Source organism: Hyperolius riggenbachi, chromosome 4 (genome assembly GCF_040937935.1).
Source record: "Hyperolius riggenbachi isolate aHypRig1 chromosome 4, aHypRig1.pri, whole genome shotgun sequence".
Classification (NCBI taxonomy): Eukaryota; Metazoa; Chordata; class Amphibia; order Anura; family Hyperoliidae; genus Hyperolius; species Hyperolius riggenbachi.
The window spans coordinates 404971982-404990197 of NC_090649.1; the positions used below are offsets into that span (position 1 = coordinate 404971982).

Here is an 18216-nt window from a genome sequence, read left to right on the forward strand (position 1 = left end):
TTTTATTTCATCAAAATTGGCCCAGCAGGGCCTGAGCTACACCCTCCGGCGGTAATGGACGAGCTGAGCTCGTCCAGACCGCTAAGGAGGTTAAGAGATGTGGTAGAGTGATTGTCACAGGAGGTTGCCAGATTCATACCTGCAATTGCCATGAGTGTAGGCTGCAACTCTGATATCAAAGGAACCGTGATGTGACAAGTAGCATGATTAGATAAACATGAAAAAATCTACTGTCAGTCACACAAAAAGGAAGTTGTAGGGCATGCTGGGTTGTCCTTTTTTGCTTCTCTCTACTTCCCCTTAGACTTGACTGATGCAGCCTGATTGGCTGAACTTCTTTCCTTCCTGTTTTCCCCTCCCACACCTCTGTTCCTCTCTGATTGGCCAATATTTCTCATGCTGAGAAATGCACTTTCTATAGTGAAGGGAGGGCAAACCAGGCAGAGGAGAGTAAGGGAGGAAATGACATCAGGATGGGCTTCAAAATAGCCACAGTTAAAATGGGAAATGCCAAGAAGGTTTTTCTCATTTTTTTACTGTAGAAAAATCACTAATATCAAAAGGTGGACAGTGCAATACATGTTATGTAAGTAGGTGCGTCCATAGCCCAGGAGCGTCTTGTACATGTTCTCCTCCAACTATTGTGTCTCATGTGTCCTCCAGTGCCTGTTTTAAATCAGCATCTCTCACAAAGCCCCTTAAGAGAGAGTCTGAAGCGAGAATAGATCTCGCTTCAGACCTCATAGCTAGCAGGGGCATGCGTGCCCCTGCTAAAACGCCGCTATAGCGCGGCTTAACGGGGGTCCCTGTCCCCCCAAACCCCCTCCGTGCAGCGGGGGAGCGCTTCCTGGTTGGGGCAGGGCTAACCGCCGCAGCCCTGCCCCATGCGCGTCTGTCAGACGCGTATCTCCGCCTCTCCCCCGCCCCTCTCAGTCTTCCTTCACTGAGAGGGGCGGGGGAGAGGCGGCGATGTGCGTCTGATAGACGCGCTGGGAGGCAGGGCTGCAGCCGTTAGCCCTGCCTCCAGGAAGAGTTTTCCCTACGACCATTTTACGACCAACTTTTGCGGGGGGTGGGTTGGGGGTTAAGGGACCCCCGTTAAGCCGCGGGATAGCGGCGTTTTAGCAGGGGCACACGTGCCCCTGCTATATATAAGACCTGAAGCGAGATTTAGTCTCGCTTCAGTGTCTCTTTGATGTGGTAGAGTGATTGTCACAGGAGGTTACCAAATTCATACCTGCAAATGCCATAAGTGTAGGCTGCAACTCTGATATCAAATGAACCGTGATGTGACAAGTAGCATGATGAGATAAACATGTAAAAATCTACTGTCAGTCTTCGTAGGACTAGGCTCAGCTTTATTACATTTAATTTCTTGCTGTAAGAGTCAAGAATCCAGGGATCTAAATGACATTTTCTCTGTAGTAAGCACCATGAAAATACTCCAACACAATTTGCCCTAAACAATCAGTCAATTGTTAGGGTTATATTTCAGGAAACAAGCGCGGTACAGACACCCTGCTAGGCTACAGCCAGGCACTGCTCAAAGAGGAAATGAGGGACAATGGGCAGTGCACAAAAGAATGGAGTTCTGTGGAGCAAAATCAATACAAGATAATGAGCTGATTTGTTGCTAGTTATTTTTAGCGATCCACTATGACAACATATCTATAGTGTTGATTCTTCTGTGACTGCATGGTCCAGCATCTCAAAAGAAGACAATTCCTTCCTGATAGCTAGTGTAACTCCAGGATCATTTAAGAAACTAAGAGAGACCAGGAGCCCAATGGTGTGCTATAGCTGAGCAATTGCATAATTGTAATCATGTAACTTACCGGTAATTTTAATCTATAATTATACTCACAAAGGTAGGTTGCTAACACTTGCAACCACTGTCAGAGCCTACAGGAAGATAACCATTCTTGCTCAGTTTTCCAGGTCTGCTGTACAGGATCTGGTTGGCCACACAACTTAGACTGTCTTTAGGGTAAACACTAAAAAACTATAAGCTCCCAACAGAGGTATATAAACTCACAAAATGAGAATGTAGGAGGCTTCCAATATTATTCTTATTATTATTTTGTATTTATATAATGCCATCATCTTAAAGAGAACCTGTACTGAGTAAAAATATTTAAAATAAACACATGAGGTAACTTCAAATGAACATTACATAGTTACCTTGCCATCAGTTCCTCTCAGAAGCTCACCATTTTCTTCTGACAATAATCCCTTCCAGTTCTGACAATATTTTGTCAGATCTGAAATATATCAGTTGCTGTCAGTAAAATATCAGTTGCTGTCAGTTATAGCTGAGAGGAAAACTGATGTACCAGGTAATGTCCATGTTTCCCTATGGCTCAAGTGGGCGATGTTACAGTTTAACTGTGTGCTGACCAGAAAGCGGTTATGGGTAATGGCAATTTTCAAGATGGAGGACGGAAAATTCTACTGATCACAGTGAACAAACATCACGCGGGACAGGAGAAAGACACTGAGGAGTAGACTACATGGGAGGTATGACTTTTGTATGCTTATTTTGACTTTTAATTTTCAGTTAAGGTTTTCTTTAAGCAGTGCTGTACAGAGAATATAGTGACTTTAGTGACTTGTCACTAAATGTCCCTTAGAGGAGCTCACAATCTAATCCCTACCATAGTCATGTCTATATCATATAGTGTATTTAATGTAGTCTAGGGCCAATTTAGGGGGAAGCCAATTAATTAACTTAGCTGTATGTTTTTGGGATGTGGGAGGAAATCTGAGTGCCCGGAGGAAACCCACGCAGACACGTGAGAACATGCAAACTCCTTGCAAATGTTGACCTGGCTGGTATTCGAACCGGGGACCCAGCCCTGCAAGGCGAGAGCGCTAACCACTATGCCAGCGTGATGCAATATATAACTCTTAAAATTGTTTAAGAAGGAAAGGTCTTACCTCTCCTGAAGGTCCGTACTACTGGGGAAAAAAAAGTTTTTATACAAGCACTAAAAAAGACAACACGTTTCACAGGCAGTTGCCCGCTTCTTCAGGTCAATTCTGACCATAGTGCCTTAACAGTCTGGCTGAGTGGGAGACCAACACTACCTCTTCTTCTTAAAAACAATGTGTGCAATCTAACCTTGGATTAGTTACTGAGGATGAAGGAGGGGCCTGGCAGACGGGAATTTTCTGGACACAGGAAGCTGACATTAGTACAAAGTGGAGCAGTGCAGCCCACTGCACTCATATGGGGGGGGGGGGGAAGTCATCCCTGAACTTCAGGACCCTTATTAGGAGCATTTGGAAAGGTTTTGGATGGTGCAAGGTTTTATTTGGGTAAGGTGAGATGAGGAAAAAAGAGAGAAAGCAATCCCACAAACAGGCTTTAAAGTATACAAGGAAAACAGAGCGAAATGAACCCTGTATGTTTTTAGAGAGAAGAGCCTGTCTAATTTACCCTCATCTGTAAGTAATCACAAGTGTAAGTTGATCTCTCAGCTGTGTCAGCACCCAAATTCAGCAGTCCTCCACAGACACAGTTAATATGTACACACACGATGTTAACCCTTTGTCTGCTTGCATGAAACCATCAAGTGACATTCCAGCCCCGCGTTCCCGTCTAATCTGCTCCCGTTAGCGTTAGCAGGAAGTATATGTAATGTGACAATCACTCACCAATCCCGTATTACCAGGCCACTGTTGTCATGCACTAGAGACTCCTGGAGGCAAATTCACTGTGCGCGTAGTAAACGGTTAAGATTGGTTGTAGGTGCCCATACATGTACAATCACTATTGCATGTACAATCGGTAAAATAAAAAATATCGATTTCACACTGGAAATCGGGTAATTTCACTGCCACCGCTCTCCGATTTGCTAGGGCAAAGAGACCCCAATGCTATCATAATACGGTAGCCAGCCCAATCCCGTTCGACATGCTCCAGTCATTGATCGGGGAATAGTCACTTCCAAAGGCTTAAAGACTGTGAGCAGTGTGACGTTTAAAGAAAGCGCTGTCGGCAGCCTGGAGTCTCACAGTAACCTGTACCTGCATCTGCTGGCAAAGACTCTCTAGGATCCATGTTCCCCTCTCCACAGATCACAATTATGGACTGCTGGGAAGCTTAGAACGCCACGCAGCCGTCACCCATGAACAGTGAGATGAACGTATCCATGCATCTATGATGTTATGGCGAGATGATTTGCCTCTCATATTTCCATGCTATGGTGTCCATGTGATCATTCCTGGACACACTCTGGTAAGGCATTACCTGGTGGCTGCAAATTGTGATATCTGTGTTTGCTATGCTACGCTTTGAGGGATGAACGGCTTGCTGCTTGCTGCATGATCTCTGCAACACTTATACCCAGGCTTATGCTGACTCTGCTGGACTGCCTCTACATTTAGCCCATGCTTTATCTCTCTACAGTGTTTTAGATGTGGATATGGCATGCTGTCTGCATGCAGTTTAACACGTCTTGTATGCAATCTTACTGAGATTAGGGCTAGATGCCGGCGTATGTCTGTTTGTGTGGTTGGTGATCTGAGTGGTATGGTGTGACGGGGTGGCCATCCCATGTAATTTTAATATACATTTTTATAATAATATTTTGGAATAATAAACTTTAATATTTGTTTTGGAAATTGTTTCCTTTTGATCATTGGGGGTGCATGCCCTGCCATTTATTCTTGTCACTGCCACAATTTTGATTAGTACATTTAAAGAAAGGTTACTAGGTCCATATATGATTCAATCTTGATTGTATGTCCAATCGATAAACTAAAGTTATCGATTTCACACAGGAAATCGGGTACTAGCTCATCCTAGAAGGAAGAAACAGTTATTTACAACCTAGCTAGCAAATCAACAATTTATAAGAAAATAATAAAACAATGCGGTAGTATGACTGACTCTTCAGAGGGCAGATTCGTTTTAGCAACAATCAGATGACCAGAACAGGCACAAGACTGAACGATAAAATATTTTTATATTTTTATTCGAAAAACTACATACACACAGCCTACTTTAGCCCATAGATAAATATACCTGTCCGGCAGAACAGATTGGTTTGATAGAAAGAGTAGAGATGAAAAGAAACAGAATGTCTGAATGTACCGTTCAAATACCGTTATTGGTAGTCCGCAAGTCTTTGGCGGAAAGTCCAAGATGGCGATTGTAATGCCTTTGTGAGAAATAATCCAAGAGATCTGCGCCAGTGTCCAGCTGGCTGCCGGGATGTTATTCGACAAGATTTTAGAGGAAGGACCTTGGACCCTTGTGTCATTGGAGTTTTAATCCTCACTGTAGATGGGCGGGGTCATGACACGTAAAAGCCCAGCCTTGTGCAATTTGAATAAGGCAGTTAGACAGGGAGAGGTTTTGGCCCAATTCATGTTTTGCCCACTTTCTCTGTGCCCATAGGTCACATCAAGAAATAGAATGCATATTCGCACCCAGCATAATTGTACAATTCATTTGATACCACACATGAGGACCATGGGAGACAAATAACACCGTTCGTTACTTCCACCCTTTGTAGCATTGGTTCTGGAAGATCCAGATGCTTGAAAACCTTTAGAACCAGTGTCACGTGAAGTCCAACACACTTTGCGAATTTGATGGACCTGGTATTTTTGTAACACCAGAAATATTACAAATACAGAAGTCTATGGATTATTATTGACATTTCTGGGTCACAGTAGGTCAGCTACATCCAGAGAGACCCTGATAAGATCTGGGCGTTTGCTGCTCTGGGTGGAGGTGTGAAAGCTGGAGCCCGCTGGTCTCTCTAAAGGGGCCCATACACCTAACTATTTTCCCGCCGATATACAGCAAATTCGATCACTGTTATCGAATGTGCTGTGAAATCGTTGCGCAAACGCTGACAGAACGATTGATTTCCGTCCGAAAACGATCATTCCCGTCGATCCGTCCGTGCAGAATTTTTTCTCAATCGCCGGTGGGTCGGGAGTGCATCGATAGCAGCAATCGAATGCCCGACGACCGACGCAATATAGCGGAGATACATTACCTGTTCCGGCCGGCGCGACTCCCCCGGTCTCTGCTGTCTTCTTTTCCGCTCCGGGCTCCAGCTTCACTGAACTTCCTGTCCCGGCAGGAAATATAACCAGAGCGCCCTCTACTGTTTAAACTTCCCCTGGACAGGAAGTTCAGTGAAGCAAGCCAGCCGGACCGGAGACCAGCGCGGAGAAAAAGACAGCGGAGACCGGGGGAGTCACGCCGGCCAGATCAGGTAATGTAAAGCTGGCGGGCAGGCGGCGGCGGCAGCTCCACAGATTGTGATCGGTTTCATGCTGAAATCGATTCACAATCTGTTTGCAGTAAATTTAGCCATACGATCCCTCTCTGATCAGATTCGATCAGAGAGGGATCTATCTGTTGGTCGAATCTGATGGCAAATCGACCAGTGTATGGCTACCTTTAGAGTCAGTTTATGAGCTTCTGTCAAGCAGAAACTAGATTGATGGCATTGTCACACAGCAGGGGGACTATGTTCTTCCAGGGACAAGGGCTGAATTAGCTGCTTCTGGCCTCTTTGATGTACCCAAAGCTACAATAAACATTTGCTAGCATTTGACCAGGAAGAAGGAAGAGAGGAACAGTGTTAACCCCCAGCTACCCTGCTATTTTTTTAAACAAAGCCTTTTTCTTATCTGCTGTCACTTTTTAATAGTGGCTACAGGGAATATTTTATAAGGCTCTAACTACTTTATTTGGATGAATAAACATTTATTCGTCACACACACACTGCAGATTTATTGCAGGAGTTCTGTAAGCTGTAACAAAGAAATGTTTTTCTTTAAAGGTTATTATGCTGGTGCTTATAATTTAGAGCAGAGAGGGAGTTCTGAGTTCAGGTCCTCTTTAAAGGCACTGAAAAGGCCTGGTGTTTATTTAACAGTTTAACAGCATCAGAACTTTGTTTCTCTTATACAAGCCTCATTTTTAGCTGCACAGAAGAAAACTGCCCGGGCATTTTTCCCTTGATGCTGTGCAAAGCATGATGGGATTTCTGATGTTGTTGTTCTCGTTCTGCTGTTTTGGTGCATTTTTTTTTTTTTTACATTTTGAATTTGACATTTGAAGCCTAGCGCATGCAGCTGGGAGGGGTTATCAGGACACAGGACAGTTGGAACTGTGTCTTATGCTCTCTGTCACCTCCTTTCAACTAAAAAGATGGCTGCCCCCATGACAAAGATGGCAGCCCCCATGAATCACAAACATTTGCCTGTTCTTTTAGAAACGGGGTGGGTAAAAAATTATATTATCTATCTATTCTAATTAATATAACTAATGTAACTTAATGACAGTATGTTTGTTTAGGCTGAAGTTCCCCTTTAAGTGCCTTGTTGTTTTGGATTTGTGATGGAAGTGAGACTTGTAAATGCCTTCTGTTTTAATAGTGCACTTTTGTACTTGTACTAAAAAAGGCATGACTGATGTAAAAGGAATACTCTCAACAATACCAGTAACCACCAATCAAAATCCTTGCCAAGGTATTCTGGGCATTGTTACCAGCCGGACAAAGAAAGAACAGATGATGCATAAACACAACTTGAGTGCAGGAGATGCAGGTCAGCCTTCTGCAGAGCAATCAGTCTAATGGGGGATAAATACGTATATGTCTATATATGGCATACAGAGCAAAGAAAACTGCCCAGAAGAAAAATTGGGAATTAACCATGCACAGTGCGAGATCAGGTCATTAAATGTAACTTCTTGCAGGACAAGAAACTTGGTTAACTATGAAAACATTTGGTTTACGGATTTCCTAATCGGTATTGCCATCTCATAAGTAAAGGATGTTATACAAGCCCACTAATACTGGGGCAGCTGTAACAGAGCAATATCTACTGTCACAATAAAGGATTACAAAGATTTATGTCTGGAATACACCACTTTACCATGTGCTAAGGATGTCATTTATCTTCTAGCTGAAAGGCAAACCACACAATATATATATAGTGCATGGAAATTATGAGAGAAGATGGGAGCCATTACGGGGATTGCTACATCCACTCATGGCGTTCATTTTCCAAAGACCCTTTCCCAGTACTTCACTAGAAATGTGCTTCCTGCTAGCACACAGCATTACAGACCCCCGATGTACTGCTTTATATGTACCATTTCCACTACCCACACTTTAATCATCTTAAATGGTCCTTTTAGGCACCACTGTATATAAGGATATCTAAAAAAATAACAGCAAAACAAAAAACTTGTGACAAAAAAATAAAATCTTCTACGAACTCATCATACACCTAACGGAATACCTTATGGTGTCTTCTTTCTAAAATGGGGTCACTTGTGGGGTTCCTATAATGCCCTGGCATTTTAGGGGCCCTAAACCATGAGTAGTCTAGAAACCAAATGCCTCAAAATGACCTGTGAATAGGACTTTGGGCCCCTTAGTGCACCTAGGCTGCAAAAAAGTGTCACACATGTGGTATCGCCGTACTCAGGAGAAGTATTATAATGTGTTTTGGGGTGTATTTTTACACATACCCATGCTGGGTGGGAGAAATATCTCTGTAAATGGATAGGTGTGGGTGGGTGATCAGCTGATGGGTGGCAGTGACAGGGGGTGATTAATGAGTGATTGACAGGTGATCAGAGGGTGATTACAGGGGAGAATAGATGTATACAGTACACAGGGGGGGGGGGGGGGGTCTGGGGAGGATCTGAGGGTGTGTGTGTGTGTGTGGGGGGGGGGGGGTGATCAGGAGCCCCCAGGGGGCAGTTTAGGACCTAATCTAAAATATAGCGTTGACAGATAGTGACAGGGGGTGATTGATGGGTGATTAGGGGGGTGATGGGTGCAAACAATGGTCTGAGGGGGTGATCAGGGGGGGGGGGCAGGATCAGTGTGTGTGTGGCATTACTGGGAGCCTGTATATTACGCTTTGTATACATTACAAAGCGTATTATACTGTAACTATGTGGCAGATCGGGGGGTTACCAACCTGCCGGCGCTGCTAAATGGCCGGCGGGTTGACGTTGCGGGTGGGCGGAGCCTAATGTCGGCGGATGCGCGCGCATCCCCAGCTATTCTGTCCCCCAGGAGCTGCCGCCGATCGGCATTAGGCGGTCCTGGGGGTGCCACTTTGCAGACGCCCATAGGTGGTGGGCGGTCGGCAAATGCTTAAAGGGGCACAATGGCGAAAAATTGTGAAATTTAAAATATGTGCAAACATAAACAAATAATACATTTTTTCCAGAGTAAAATGAGCCATAAATTACTTTTTCTCCCATGTTGCTGTCACTTACAGTAGGTAGTAGAATTCTGACAGAAGGGCCAGGTTTTGGACTAGTCCATCTCTTCATAGGGGATTCTCAGCAAGGCTTTTATTCTTTATAAAGATATTGCCTAAAAACGATTTAAATAATGATGCTGGCCAGCTTCCCTGCTCGCTACAACACAGTTTTTTGGCAGTTGGACAGAGCAACTGCCATACACTGATTTTGCCATTCACTGCTTTTGCCATTCAGTGCTTTTGAAAAGAAATAAATCCCTGAGAATCCCCTATGAAGAGATGAACTAGTCCAAAACCTGTCGCTTCTGTCAGATTTCTACTACCTACTGTAAGTGACAGCAACATAGGAGAAAAGTAATTTATGGCTCATTTTACTCTGGAAAAAAAACATACTTCTTATTTATATATGTTATGTTAAAATTTTTCGCCATAGTGCACCTTGATTGGATACTTTAACATGATTTCCATTTTGATTTCGATTTAAGCGGAAAAAAAATTATGATATAATGAATTGGGTGTGTAGTACGGATAATTACTAGAACATTAGTAGCAAAGATAATATTTTCATATTTTTATTTTCAGTTCAGTTCTTTTTCTAGAACATTGCATCATTATCTAATATTTTCAGTTTACACACTACTCAGCATTCTAAATTATTTTAAAGAGCAGGCTAGTGAACTTTTGAACTGTCCTCTGCAGAAAAACAATAAAGTAGAGTGACAGACACTTGAGATAATAAGCTTCAGAAGACAGAGCTCTATGCGACTTTGAAAGTCGTGGAGCTCAATTGCTCTTTTGCATAGAGAACAACTGGAGTTTTCTTGACTCTTCCTGTACTGGAAACAATATTAGACTTATGTCTCTGCTCCTAATGTTTTCTTTCTTAGTTGTTCTACACATACCAATCATTATATCATATATTTTTTTTTCACTTCAGTGTCTCTTTAAAAAATGTTTTTATACCAATACAAGGATGTGTATATCAAAAATGTTGAAGAAACTTGAAGAATTTATATGCAGAAATACAAAAAGTCTTTACTGAAGACAATACTTGTGCAAAAATGTTCATAAAAGGCATCCTTTAGGAAACATTTTCCATAGCAAAGAATGGCGAACATACAGCAGTAATTAACATCAAGATTAGTGCAGTTGTAAATATTGAGGTGATAACGTCGACTTGTTTCAGGATAACATATAAAAGACAAATTTAAAAACAATGGTCCCAGTGTCCGAGAGACCACCAGGGCAGGCTGCAGCCACCCTAGTCTGCACCCAAGCACACTGATCTCCCCCCCCCCTTCCCTCTGATCGCCCACAGCACCCCTCAGACCCCCCCCCCCCCCTGCCCACCCCCAGACCACTGTTTGCACCCAATCACCCCCCTAATCACCCATCAATCACTCCCTGTCACTATCTGTCAACGCTAATTTTTTTTATGCCCTAAACTGCCCCCTGCTCCCACCTGATCACCCCCACCCCTCAGATTCTCCCCAGACACCCCCCCCCCCCGTGTACTGTATGCCTCTATCCCCCCTGTAATAACCCACTGATCACCTGACAATCACCTGTCAATCACCCATCAATCACCCCCTGTCACTGCCACCCATCAATCAGCCCCTAACCTGCCCCTTGCGGACAATCTGATCACCCACCCACACCATCAGATCGCCCGCAGATCCGACGTCAGATCACCTCCCAAGTGCATTGTTTACATCTGTTCTCTCCTCTAAACACCCACTAATTACTCATCAATCACCCATCAATCACCCCCTGTCACCACCTGACACTGCTACCCATCAGATCAGACCCCTATCTGCCCCTAGGGCACCCATTCACCCACCACACCCTCAGAACGACCTCAGACCTCCCCTCCCCCCTGTGTACTGTATACATCTATTCTTCCCTCTAATCACCTGTCAATCACCCGTCATTCACCCGTCATCACCACCTGTCACTGCCACTTATCAGATCAGACCCTAACCTGCCTCTTACGGGCATCTGATCACCCTCACACCATCAGATTGCCCCAGACCTACCCTCAGATGACCTCCTAAGTGCATTGTTTACATCCGTTCTGCATTTAATCACCCACTGATCACCATCAATCACCACCTGTCACTGCTACCCATCAGATTAGATCCCCCATCTGCCCCTAGGGCACCCAATCACCAGCCACACCCTCAGAACGTCCTCAGACCCCAGCCCTGATCACCTCGCCAGTGCATTGCTTGCATCTATTCCCCCCTCTAATCACACCTTGAGACACCCATCAATCACCTCCTGTCACCCCCTAGCAGACCTACCCATCAGATCAGGCCCTAATTTGCCCCGTGTGGGCTCCTGATCACTCGGCCAAACCTTCAGATCCCCTCAGACCCCCTTCCGATCACCTTCCTAGTGCATTGATTGCATCTATTTTCCCCTCTAACCACCCCCTGAGACACTCATCAATCACCTCCTGTCACCCCCTGGCACTCCTATCCAACAGATCAGGCACAATACAACCTGTCATCTAAGAGGTCACCCTGCTTATGACGGGTTCCACAAAATTCGCCCCCTCATAGGCCACCTGTCATCAAAATTTGCAGATGCTTATACCCCTGAACAGTCATTTTGAGACATTTGGTTTCCAGACTACTCACGGTTTTGGGCCCGTAAAAATGCCAGGGCAGTATAGGAACCCCACAAGGGACCTCATTTTAGAAAAAAGACACCCCAAGGTATTCTGTTAGGTGTATGACGAGTTCATAGAAGATTTTATTTTTTGTCAAAAGTTAGCGGAAATTGATTTTTATTGTTTTTATCACAAAGTGTAATTTTTCACTTACTTGTGACAAAAAATAAAATCTTCTATGAACTCACCATACACATAACGGAATACCTTGGGGTGTCTTCTTTCTAAAAGGGGGTCACTTGTGGGGTTCCTATACTGCCCTGGCATTTTAGGGGCCCTAACCCGTGAGGAGTAGTCTAGAAAACAAATGCCTCAAAATGACCTGTGAATAGGATGTGTGGGCCCCTTAGCGCACCTAGGCTGCAAAAAAGTGTCACACATGTGGTATCGCCGTACTCAGGGGAAGTAGTATAATTTGTTTTGGGGTGTATTTTTACACATACCCATGCTGGTGGTGGAGACATCTCTCTGTAAATGGACAATTGTGGTGTAAAAAAAAAACAAAAATTTGTCATTTACAGAGATATTTCTCCACCCAGCATGGATATATGTAAAAATATACAACAAAACACATTATACTTCTTCTGAGCACGGCAGTACAACATGTGTGGCACTTTTTTGCAGCCTAACTGCGCTAAGGGGCCCAAAGTCCAATGAGTACCTTTAGGCCCCCGTTCACACTGCACGCGTTTCCAGCCGCGTTTTGGAAACGCGTGCAGGTGGCCGACACGCGCGACATCAGACATTGCATAGAGTGCAATGTCTGATGTTCACACTGCATGCGTTCCGGACCTGTGCGGTCCGGGAACGCATGCTTGCACGCATTTTTTGTTAAAAACGCGTGGCTGTCCCATTCACTTTTCAGTGATGGGATCAGCCACGCAACGCATACAAACGCGGATGGCGTGCGTTCGTACGCGTTGCGGTCCGCATGCGTTGCGGTCCGCGTTCTGCACTCTGAACGGGGCCTTAGGATTTCACAGGCCATTTTGCGACATTTGGTTCAAGACTACTCCTCACGGTTTAGGGCCCCTAAAATGCCAGGGCAGTATGGGAACCCCACAAATGACCCCATTTTAGAAAGAAGACACCCCAAGGTATTCGTCGTAGGAGTATGGTGAGTTCATAGAAGATTTTATTTTTTGTCCGTGGCAGATATCTTTTTTTTTTTTTTTGTCGCAAGTTAGAAGAAATGGAAACTTTTTTTTTTTTGTCACAAAGTGTCATTTTCCGCTAACTTGTGACAAAAAATTAAATCTTCTATGAACTCACCATGCCTCTCAGTGAATACTTTGGATGTCTTCTTTCCAAAATGGGGTCATTTGGGGGGTATTTATACTATCCTGGATTTTAGTACCTTATGAAACATGACAGGTGGTCAGAAAAGTCAGAGATGCTTCAAAATGGGAAAATTCACTTTTGGCACCATAGTTTGTAAACGCTATAACTTTTACCCAAACCAATAAATATACACTGAATGGATTTTTTTTTATCAAAGACATGTAACACAATAAATTTGGACAAAAATGTATACAGAAATTTTACTTTATTTGAAAAGCACAGAAAGTAAAAAAAAAATAATTTTTTGACAAAATTCATGTCTTTTTTGATGAATATAATAAAAATGAAAACTTGCAGCAGCAATCAAATAGCACCAAAAGAAAGCTGTATTAGTGACAAGAAAAGGAGGTCAAATTCATTTAGGTGGTAGGTTGTATGACCGAGCAATAAACCGTGAAAGCTGCAGTGGTCTGAATGGAGAAAAATGCTCTGGTCCTTAAAGTGAACCTCCGGACTAAAAATTGACTCAGCAGCACTGAAAAGGCTTGGTGTTTCTCTAACAGTTTCACAGCATCAGAACCTTGTTTCTCTTATACAAACCTCATTTTTAGCTGCACAGAAGAAAACTGCCCGGGCTTTTTTCCCCTGATGCTGTGCAAAGCATGATGGGATTTCTGATTTTGTTGTTCTCGTTCTGCTGTTTTGGTGCAATTTTTTTTTTTTTACATTTTGAATTTGACATTTGAAGCCTAGGGTGCGCAGCTGGGAGGGGTGATCAGGACACAGGAGAGTTGGAACTGTTTCTCCTGCTCCTTGTCACCTCCTTTCAACCAAAAAGATGGCTGCCCCCATGACAAAGATGGCAGCCCCCATGAATCACAAACATTTGCCTGTTCTTTTAAAACAGGGTGGGTAAGAGATTATATTACCTATCTAATTAACATAACTAATGTAACTTGATGACAGTATGTTTGTTTAGGCTGAAGTTCCCCTCTAAGGGGTAGAAAGACTGTGGTCCTCAAGTGGTTAAATAAAAGCATAAAAGGTATGTTTGAAAATAATTTCTACTGAAATATGTAGTACTCCTTACAGATATACAGATGAAGATTGAAAATTAGAATATCGTGCAAAAGTTCATTTATTTCAGTAATTCAACTTAAAAGGTGAAACTATGTATGAAATAGACTACATGCAAAGCGAGATCTTTCAAGCCTTTATGTATTATAATTTTGATGATTATGACTTATAGCTTATGAATCCCCAAAATCAAAATCTCAGACTAGGACTGAATGATTTCCGGTTTTTAAACCGAAATCGATCAGCGGCAAGACGATCTGGAGATCATCAGAGTGGGCGGTTTTCCACACCGCCGCTGATGCCTTCTCTGCTCCGGCTCTCAGCCCCCTTCTCCACAAAGTCCCGATCCGCATCGCCACGCTCAAGCAGCAAGGAGAAGAGAGCGGCGCTGCTAACCACGTGGAGAGGAGAGCGGTGCCGCTGGTCACGTGACGTGCAAAGACGTGTAGAGTGCCGTCCGACCCCTCAATCCCGAGGGGTGGGGAGCCGTGTTGGGGAACAAGTGTGTCATGTGCTGGGGACAGGTGTGTCATGTTCTGGGGTACAGGTGTGTTGTGCTGGGGGGGGGGAACTTGTGCTGGGGACAGGTGTGTCATGTACTGGTGGGGACCGCGCTGGGGGGCAGGTGTGTCATGTGCTGGGGGGGAACTTGTGCTGGGGACAGGTGTGTCATGTACTGGTGGGGACAGCGCTGGGGGGCAGGTGTGTCATGTGCTGGGGGGGAACTTGTGCTGGGGACAGGTGTGTCATGTGCTAGGGGAAGAGTTAGTTGTGCAGGGGGACAGCATGGCAATGCGGCGAGGTGAATTGGGACTTTCTGGAGGAGGGGGCCGGGAGTCGAAGAAGGTACCAGCGGCGGTGAGGGGGAGACTGACTATCTGGCTAACCTGTACTGCAGCACCTATACTGGCTTACCTTTACTGGGGCACCTATAGCTAGCTAACCTTTACTGGGGCACCTAAAGCTGGTTAAACTATACAGGAGGCACCTATACTGGGCTATCTATATTGGGGCTACTTATACTCACCATCCATGTGCTAATCCATCGTTTTTAAAAAATCGTGAATCAAATCGAAATCGACATTTTTGACAGAAATCGTGCAATTCAATATTTTCCTAAAATTGTTCAGGCCTATCTCAGACGATTAGAATATTGTGAAGAGGTTCAAGATTCTAGGCTCAAAGTGTCAGCCTCTAAATCAGCGAAGTAATCCAAAACACCTGCAAAGGGTTCCTGAGCCTTTAAATGGTCTCTCAGTCTGGTTCAGAAGAAATCACAATCATGGGAAAGACTGCTGACTTGACAGTTGTGCAGAAGACCATAATTAACACCCTCCATACGGAAGCAAAGCCTCAAAAGATAATTACAAAAGAAGTGGCATGCTTCCAAAGTGCTGTATCAAAGCACATTCATAGAAAGTTATGTGGAAGGGAAGTGTGGGGAAAAAGGTGCACAAATAGCAGGGATGACCGCAGCCTGGAGAGGATTGTCGGGAAAGGGCCATTCAAAAGTGATGTGGAGTTTCACAAGGAGTGGACTGAGGCTGGAATTAGTGCATCAAGAGCCAGCACACACTGATTGATCCTGGACATGGGCTTCAAATGTCATTTTCCTTTTGTCAAGCCACTCCTGAACAACAAACAACGTTGGAAGTGTCTTACCTGGGCTAAAGAAAAAAAGGACCTAGAGTCTGGAGGAAGAATGGAGAAGCACACAATCCAAGATCCAAGTCCAGTGTGAAGTTTCCACAGTGTCTGTCAATTTAGAGAGCCATTTCATCTGCTGGTGTTGGCCCACTGTGCTTCATTAAGTTCAGAGTCAACACAGCAGTCTACCAGGAGATGTTGGAGCACTTCATGCTTCCTTCCACAGATGAGTTTTAATGACCGTGGTATTACTGTGTTTGATTGGCCTGACCTGAACCCCATAGAGAATATATGGGGTACTGCCAAGAGATAGAAATATGGACTTTTGCACAATATTCTATTTTTTCCAACTTCACCTGTATACGTTTCAAGGGGTACTTGAGGTGATATTATTCAGAATGGGGGAACTGGGCAAACATCACCTTTCAAAAAGGGGTACCTGCCGTAGTTATGTTGAGAAACACTGATCTACATTTTGTTATCCACCATTGAACTCTAAGCTTATTTCAATTTGCTCCATTTTTCAAATTGAGATCCTTTATTCAAAAATACTTATGATTAATTTCATATGGAATTGGTTTACTCAGTTTGCAACAACATATGTAGAATGCATGGCCAGACATAACGGCCATTTAGCATTCACAAAGAGGGTCCATTCTGTGCCTCTAAAGGAGCAAGTGACAAAGTATTACTAAGGCCTGGAAATGCAATTCTACATAGGTCCATTATTGCAAACTGAGCTGTACCAAATGTGTATAAAATGGAGTTGTAAGTATATCCCTTCCTCCTGCCAAGCTCGTATGCTTATTGCTATGTGATATCTCTACACCAGGAAATCGGCTCAAGATAGATCAGAAGTGAAGGAGCTGTGTGATTGTGCAGAATGTTACAGCTGAATTGCTCCATTATCCTTTGAGTGTCGGGCCCTGTACTTATTAACCTTTACACAGCACTGGAGAGGCTAAATAGTGCTAAGGTTTCCAGATAAAAGAAAGCAAAGCAATAAGCTAATAGAACAGAAGAGAGAAGTCAAGAGGATTGGTAGGAACCTCATCATTGACTGCATCCAGGAACACATCCGCCAAGTCAGAAGTGGTGGCATCACAAGGACATATTTATCCACGACCACAACATGCCTCTGAGCATCAGGCTGCTTCTAACAATTGCAGGTTTAAAAATATCCATCATTGCATGCATTGTACGCAACATAAAAAGACAATAAATAGGAAAACATGAACTGAATTATGTGTGTTTAACCTTCCTGGCGGTAGCCGCCGTTCTGATATCTCTGGCCCTGCTGGGCCAATTTCCTTCAAATAAACTGCGCCACACGCAGCTAGCACTTTGCCAGCTGCGTGTGGCCTTCGATCGCCTCCGCTCAACGGCGATCGACCGCACGCAGTGGCGGAAGAGGCCCCCCCCCCCCCCGCCAGAGCGCAAAGGGCTGGATCTGAGGCGGCTGACGTCCATGACGTCAGCCCGATCGTCGCCATGGCGACGGGGTAAGCCTAACAAGAAATCCCGCTCTCCACAGGATTTCTTGTTACTTGTGATCGCCCTCTAGTGGCCCTTCATGCTGCCAACTTTCAGTTGGCAGCATGGAGAAAAAAAAATGATGAGAAAAAAACCCTGCCGCCGCCACCCTGGCAATTTAAATAGAACACCAGGGTGGTTAAGGAAGAATTTTACCAAGGATCGATCTTCATTCCAATCAGTAGCGGATACCCCCCCTTTCGCAAGAGAAATCTTTATCTTTTCTCAAATAGGTTATCAGCGGGGTCTGTGTAGCTGATATTGTGGTGAGACCCCTCCCACGGTGTGATGTCATGACCATGGTCCTGACAGTTTTCCGTCTATGAACCTCACTGCATTGCGGGCAGGGGAGGACTGGGACCTTTTGGCCTGGAGGGAAAACACAATCTAGAGGCCCGTTTTCATGGCAGCCCCAGCCCAAATGACGTCGCACACATACGCCACGTGTTATATGCCGGTAGCCACTTGGGAAATACAGCAAGGACACTTGAGGGACAGAGACAGGTAAAGTATAAATGCACTGGCACTGGGGGTTACATAAAACATTTTGAATTACAATGGCTGGGGTTTCCATCGCTTTCATGATTATCGCACTTGATCGACCACATCAGCCGTAGAATTCCCAGCATCTCCGATTGATACATTTAACCAATTTCCACCCAAAATCAGTCAAATCTTCGATTGGGCGTGTTTGTGGCGGCACAGATTTTTATCAAATTCAATAATAATTAGTGAAATGGTTAGTC

The 18216-nt window shown here is 44.3% G+C and overlaps 1 protein-coding gene across 2 annotated transcripts in view; it reads right to left on the reverse strand.

Annotated features, from left to right (window-relative positions):
* APLF (aprataxin and PNKP like factor) overlaps positions 1–18216 on the reverse strand; it is a 369988-nt gene that overhangs the window by 279507 nt on the left and 72265 nt on the right. Inside the window, exon 1 of one of the 2 annotated variants that reach the window (XM_068232307.1) lies at positions 9272–9385. The exons of the other annotated variant lie outside the window; for it this stretch is intronic. Within the exon in view, the coding sequence (XP_068088408.1) occupies positions 9272–9328 (57 nt within the window). The 5' untranslated portion in view covers positions 9329–9385. Of the gene's footprint in view, positions 1–9271; positions 9386–18216 lie in introns of those variants that run through there. 2 annotated transcript variants of the gene reach the window in all.